General features: G+C 47.8%; 2 protein-coding genes across 2 annotated transcripts; both read left to right on the forward strand.

The window, feature by feature from the left end:
- Positions 1-34: 34 nt before the first annotated feature.
- On the forward strand, positions 35-1,545 carry LOC131258840 (tubulin alpha-4 chain-like). Its single transcript, XM_058260231.1, has 3 exons — positions 35-68; positions 135-1,385; positions 1,466-1,545. Exons 1-3 carry the CDS (start codon positions 35-37, stop codon positions 1,543-1,545), a joined length of 1,365 nt encoding a protein of 454 aa, XP_058116214.1.
- A 139-nt stretch (positions 1,546-1,684) lies between these two features.
- LOC131258861 (uncharacterized) lies at positions 1,685-6,096 on the forward strand. The gene is made up of 3 exons (XM_058260253.1): positions 1,685-2,029; positions 5,646-5,697; positions 5,879-6,096. Exons 1-3 carry the CDS (start codon positions 1,685-1,687, stop codon positions 6,094-6,096), a joined length of 615 nt encoding a protein of 204 aa, XP_058116236.1.
- Positions 6,097-6,486: the final 390 nt, after the last annotated feature.

Here is a 6,486-nt window from a genome sequence, read left to right on the forward strand (position 1 = left end):
GAAAGAATACACGATAGCCTGCTAGGCGACCGGAATGGCGAAATGTGTAAGTTCCGTCTACGCGCGCAGTAGACAACAGCCGTCCTATTTCCGGGTGTAAATTTGGCGATAAGACTTTTATTTTCCGCACTAAGGAACGGGTTCTGTTCCATTTTTACCGCAACAGCGCGAAATCGTTCAGCTGCACGTGGGTCAGGCCGGTGTCCAGATGGCCAGCGCCTGCTGGGAACTCTACTGTCTCGAGCACGGAATCTATGCTAATGGGGAGTTCTGCGAATGCACGCACAAGGAAGACTGTAGCGCGTTCTTCAGCTGCGACCGTGCGGGTCGGTGCGTACCGCGCGTTCTGCTCCTCGACCTGGAACCCTCGGTGGTGGATGAGGTGCGTGTCGGTGTGTACCGGGACCTGTTCCATCCCAGCACGCTGCTGACGGGCTGCGAAGATGCCGCCAGTAACTTCGCCCGGGGTCACTACCGGCTCGGGAAGTCCATCATCGAACCGGCCATGGATAGGGTGAGGCGGTTGGTCGAGGGTTGCTCGTCGCTGCAGGGATTTATGATGTTCCACAGTGTGGGCGGTGGCACGGGAGCCGGCCTCGGGACGCTGCTGCTCGAGCGGCTAGGCGAAGAGTTCGGTAAGGTATCCCGTATGGAGTTTGACATCTTCCCGTCACCCCGGGTGTCACCGGTGATCGTGGAACCTTACAACGCGATCTTGGCGTCACACGCCGCCATGGAGCACACCGACTGCACGTTCGTGCTGGACAACGAAGCGCTCTACGATGTGTGCGATCGAAGCTTGGGTGTGCCGGAGCCGACCTACACCAACCTGAACCGGCTTGTTGCGCAGGCCGTGTCGTGCATAACGGCTTCGCTGCGCTTCACCGGTGCCATCAACGTCGATCTGCTCGAGTTCCAAACGAACCTGGTGCCGTTCCCACGCATCCACTATCCGCTGGTGACGTACGCGCCGCTCGTGCCTGGTGCTTCGGCACGCCATGAACAGCCCACCACGAGCCAGCTGACACAACAGTGCTTCGAGCCGGCGAATCAGCTGGTCAAATGTGATCCTCGTTCCGGACGCTACATGTCCTGCTGTCTACTCTACCGGGGTGAAGTATCACCCATCGAGATTAACCGCTCGCTTCAGGAGCTACGCCGGAATCGCTCGGTTCAGTTCGTCGACTGGTGCCCGACCGGGTTCAAGATCGGCATCAACTATCAACCACCGATCGCCGTACCCGGTTCCGATCTGGCCCGCACCGATCAGGCTCTGTGCGTGCTGTCGAACAACACGGCCGTGAAAGGTGCGTGGTCGCGTGTCGCCGGCAAGTACCAGCAGCTGTACGACCGTAGAGCATTCCTACATCATTACCTTGATGAGGGTAAGCACGGAATGTTACGACCGTTCAAAGGTTAATTGATAATGACTAATGCTCGTCTCGCTGGGAACATATGGTTGCAGGTATCGAAGAGCCCGATTTAGCCGAAGCGAACGAGAACATACGCACGCTTATCAGCGATTACGAGGAAATTGAAAAATAGCTCCCCGGGGCCAATTACTAGGTGGCGCACGGAATCGGTGAGCTTTAAACTGTCGCCAAGATGGCTTGAAAAGCGCGACCACGCACGACGACATCCTTAGGAATCATCTCGCCGTCGACGCCGCCTGTTAGACCTCACGATGGCTCGTCCGGTGTGTCTAGCGCTACTGGTGACCCTGCTAACGTTCGGCGACAATTCCCCCACCGTTGGGGCGACCTGCACGGCCTCAATTCAGGCCGAACGAATCGCGGCGTGTGCCTTCAACCCACTGCTGGCGCTTGCCGAACGCTCCGGCTGGGTGCTGTCGCGAGAAAACTGTGGCGAAATCGTAGGACCGGAAGCGTTCGAGGTGCCACCGGTGCTGTACTACGAGTACGCCGAACCGGACCACCTGTACACGGTGGTTTTCGTTGCCGAACCCAGCCTAAGACGAGGTACCGAGGACCGCAGATTCTATCTCCAGTGGCTCGTAGTAAACGTACCGGTGAGTAGAGCTGGAGAGTGTTCCGGGAACGGTTTGCGTACGATTTGCGTCACCGTTGACGTCGAGAAGGTACTCTTCCCGAATCGGTGATTGCTGTGCTGTGCCACTTCGATTGATTGGCATGTTGGTCGTTTGCGCGAGCTGATGAAATCGTCGATCCTCGCGGGATTGATTCGGAGTGGGATCGTTTTTATCTCAGCTCGCCAATTTACGGAGCGCAAAGTTCAATTTAATGTTGAAACCTGTTGGTGCCGTGTGAAAGACGTTAGTTTTATGACATCTACCTGTCGTTCGAGTTCGAGCAACTCCCAATGCGACCCGACGAAAATCAATTGATCTTCCATGGGAAGATAGATAAGGTACGCGTTCTTCAAAACAAAGTCACCAAAGTGTCGGACCCGCTTTTGATGCATGTTTTATTGGCAAACACCAAACGGGCGATGGTGGATAGGACCTTTGTGATTGTCCAGTTGCCATGCAAGCCACCAAAACCGTCACAAACGAGCCTCAATGTGCACTAACTTGCCTGTGCAACTATTGTTCCATCTGTTTGCCGTTGCATTATGTCCGGCACCGTTTGTTCAACCTGTTGACCGAAGCAGTTAGCTAGGCCGCAGCATCGTAGGATTTTGATGAATTTGTGGTGTTTAAATTTCGGTTTCTTTTCAAACACAACCGTTGGTGCCGTAAGCGGTGCCGAATGAAAGTGGATCGCTAATTGCCTGAAATGGTTTCCATCAACAACGATTGTGTCATAGGTGTCAGATGGAATTCAGTTTTTTTTGTTCATTTTACTGCAAAGACTTTTGGATGAAATTAGTATACTGCAAAATTAAAATTTTTGTTCGAATTTTTTAACCCCTAGAGGCATCTAATCGCGTACATATATTGCTGGTCAATTGAGTTCCTCTATACATCGATTCTCAGAATTCCACGAATTAGCACTCTATTATTATTCGCAAGATAGTCCCTGCGGGGTTTGTTTGAGATAAGATGGTAAATTTAGCGTCTGAGAACATCGCGTCATCGCCATCGTTTCAGCGACGCAAATTATTAACATTCAACTGGCAAGGTGTTCGAACAGAACACTCTCGCTAATAGATACGAACATGCATGCTTCTCCACCATTCTGGAATTAAATGGAATGAGTTCCAAAAGATGATCTGACCGACAGTTAAATAGTTGAAAACCGAACGAGCCCACTTGTTCGCTTTCCTTTGGGGGCCATGTGAAATCTAAAAATAAAACGATACGGAAAAAGGTAAACATAAAACCGCGAATGCTGTTTTTCAAGCGAAAGTATATACCCAGTCCGGCCAGCATGTTCTCTTGACCGAAGAGGTGGCCGCATTTTCGTCGGATTTTGACCTTCAACTTGGACGGACTGTGGCTGTTGGAAAACAAGTTTTGCTCCGTGAACTTCATTGCGCGTCCATTACGGTTCGTTTTTCGGGTTTCGGCAGTTCGCATGTTTATCTCGGCAAAGTGTTTGAAGTACATACATAAAAAAAAAATCCAGCATTACTTCCAGCAGAGGGCCACTTGGGCCTTCCAATTGTAGCACTTGATCGAAACCTGGGCACGACCTAGCTTTACCTTGCGTATGTATGGTAGGCCATTGCAAAAAAAAAAAGAATCATAATTATGACGCTTCTTATTCAGTTGCGGTCAGAGTTATTGACCAGGAGGAGAGGTGGGAAAATAATTTATAGTTTGGAATTTCGAAGCTTCGCATGGCGTTTGACGCCGTAAACCAAATGGATGGCTTACTTGCGCCGATGGAAGTGATGGAACCTCTTTGCGCGGTGTTTTGCTTCTCGAGCTGAAGTGGTTCGTCGCCACTCAGCCTTTATTGTCGTCATTTGCTGGCGTCACTGAGCACCGCCGTGGTCAGGCCAACTTCCGGCCGGTGTACATGTACATGCCGTTTCCGTGACACTAGTGTAGATTTATTTCGACAAAACGGATGGTGTTGGCACCTTTTTTTCTTTTATCTTCTTTTTTTTTGTTTTGTTTTTTTTTTTGTGAACGATTCGTGTATTGGGACGATGGGGGCAAGTAAATATTTGCTATCATGGTGAGACACAATGGTTAAGACTGGTATGTCAAAGCAAACATCGTGGATGGATTTGTTTTACAATTGCAAAAAATAATGAGCTTTTTGTGTCGAGTACATGGCGTTGATTAAAACTGGTAGTTTTGCTGTTGATATGTTTGCAAAATATTCTACTATTACACTCTATTCGGATCCGTCTCGACAAATCTTAACTCTATATCTAGCGTCATAATTCTCCAACTCGAAACGGAATAGTTTGGCAGAGCAGAAGATGTGATTATTTACTTTCACCCGTTGACTGTCTCGCTGTTTTAGTACAGTTAATTAGAAAATCATTTTCGTTCAAATTTGATTATAACTAGGCTTCCCAAGGGATACAGAAAATCATGTACGTGGATAGTCACTCCTCTCATATAAGGGAGGGTCCGGTCTCAGTTGGGATTCGAACTCACGCCGTCGAAGGGATTTTCTTTGCGGACCCCCTTTGTTGGTGTCACCCGCTTTTGGGTGACACGGCAGACAACGGGTTAATGGAGAATTTTATTTTGTCAAATCAAATATAACGCAAGTATTTACTCGTTCTGAAATACTTCACACAAAACTAAGCCATTAATATTTGAAATGCTATCAAAAACACTGTAAACATAAGTTTAAGCTGATGCTATAAAATGGTATAACAGAGTGCATTACCCATAATAGTTATACCAACTTCCGATAAACCCTTGAAACAGCATTTCATATTTGAATCTCGTTTATTTCGCAAAATTATATTGTTCAGCTGGCTGATACGAGATACTAGAAGTAAATAATTGAGGTTATTATGACTGGAAGGACCGAAAGACCGGTCCTTTTTATGGTTGCGTGCCCTGCGTGCCTTCAATGCCGTGAGTGATCGGTTTGACTACAATATGTCCCTTGCCAGCTTTCGCTCCCACCTTGTGTCCCATACGTCATGATCCTTCTTCGTCTCCTTCTCCGCTACGTTATCCTTCCTTGTTCCCCGCTTTTGTTCCAATTGTATAGCCCTCGGGGCAAACAATTTATGTACAATAAAATGAAATGAAATGAAACAAGCGAAAAAATGGCTAGCCGCGCTTCGTTTCGTTTCCGCGCACCATCTCGTCACGCAGGTCACGTCGTTTTAGATCTTCGAGACGGCCAGTCATTTTTTCACTTTTTTCAGTGTTGTTTACCTTTCATATGGGACAGGACCCAATCTTATTTTAGTAAAAAATCATGAGCATTATGTGTTGCACCAATAATTGACTGAAATAATGTTTCTTGAATGTGTGTTTATGAAAAGCGTATAACATTTCGGAATGTGATAACTTATACACCTGATCTATGAAGGGTTACTCTGAGATCGGCCCGTGCTATAATAATACACGCCTGAAAGTAGGCACTACGGCAGGCATGATCGATTACTCGATGTATCCACTTGTTTTAAATTTTAACACGCCAAAACCAGTAAAAGTGTAATACAATCCTCTCGAGAATTAAGCTCACATCTATTTCCCTTTTTAATGCAAAACTGTTTGCTCTTGTCTCATCTTCCTTCAGGAATCTTCATTTCTAAATGGAATGACATACATGGATGGTGATACAGTGATGGGTAAGCATTCGAACGATCTGCGGTGACACTTGTTCGTTTTCCCTCGCTCGTTCGCTACTCTTCACGCACAGTACAGTTCATCAGCCATCATCTTGATGGCTACATTGTTGCGCACGATCGATCGGCGAATCCGTGCCTTGTGTTTCGTTAATGTTCGAACGTGTTTCTTTGCTTAATGCAGATTATCTATCCCCTGCACCGCGCTCCATCGATGATGGCGATGCTGATGGGCAGCCGACACGCTACGGGTTCTATCTGTACGAACAGGTTTACGGCACGATCTATCCACCGATGCCGAACTCGCGCGAAGACTTTCATCTGGATGGCTGGATCGCTACGATCTATCCCGAGGCGGCCCTCTGCGGTCCAGTCGCGTCGCTCGGATTCGGCGCGCAGTAGGCATCCATTAAGCCATGGCCACAATCGGATAATACGCTGGATAAATCGAGCTGCAAATTTTGCTTCATACCACCGTCTCACCCAACCAACCCGTCGGTATTCCTACATACATCGGAAGGTAAAACTCCAAAAAAGAAGCATAAGGAAGAAATAAATTTCATTTTCCTGCGCGGGTTTCAGCATACCAAGGTTCCGGTGATTTTTATTTACTACCCCAGGAAAACGAAATTGTAACACTAGATACAGCCGCGGAAGGATCGGAGCATATCTTGGAAAATGAAATTTATACTACAATTCAGAGCATAATTTTGGTTCCTGCACCCTCGAACGCACTCACCAGTACATTCGCACTTGCCCCGCTCTTAGTTGGCTCACGCAAATGAGGCTTTA

This window comes from Anopheles coustani, chromosome 3, assembly GCF_943734705.1.
Source record: "Anopheles coustani chromosome 3, idAnoCousDA_361_x.2, whole genome shotgun sequence".
NCBI classification, from domain to species: domain Eukaryota; kingdom Metazoa; phylum Arthropoda; class Insecta; order Diptera; family Culicidae; genus Anopheles; species Anopheles coustani.

What these genes read in the sequence shown, in the direction of transcription:
- LOC131258840 (XM_058260231.1), top strand. Translation starts at nt 35, where the DNA reads ATGGCGAAATGTGTAAGTTCCGTCTACGCGCGCA. An exon ending in AAGTTCCGTCTACGCGCGCA is followed by an intron (nt 69 to 134) that starts GTAGACAACAGC and finishes TTCCGCACTAAG; the next exon opens with GAACGGGTTCTGTTCCATTT. An exon ending in ACATCATTACCTTGATGAGG is followed by an intron (nt 1,386 to 1,465) that starts GTAAGCACGGAA and finishes ATATGGTTGCAG; the next exon opens with GTATCGAAGAGCCCGATTTA.
- LOC131258861 (XM_058260253.1), top strand. Translation starts at nt 1,685, where the DNA reads ATGGCTCGTCCGGTGTGTCTAGCGCTACTGGTGACCCTGCTAACGTTC. An exon ending in GGCTCGTAGTAAACGTACCG is followed by an intron (nt 2,030 to 5,645) that starts GTGAGTAGAGCT and finishes ATCTTCCTTCAG; the next exon opens with GAATCTTCATTTCTAAATGG. An exon ending in GGATGGTGATACAGTGATGG is followed by an intron (nt 5,698 to 5,878) that starts GTAAGCATTCGA and finishes TGCTTAATGCAG; the next exon opens with ATTATCTATCCCCTGCACCG.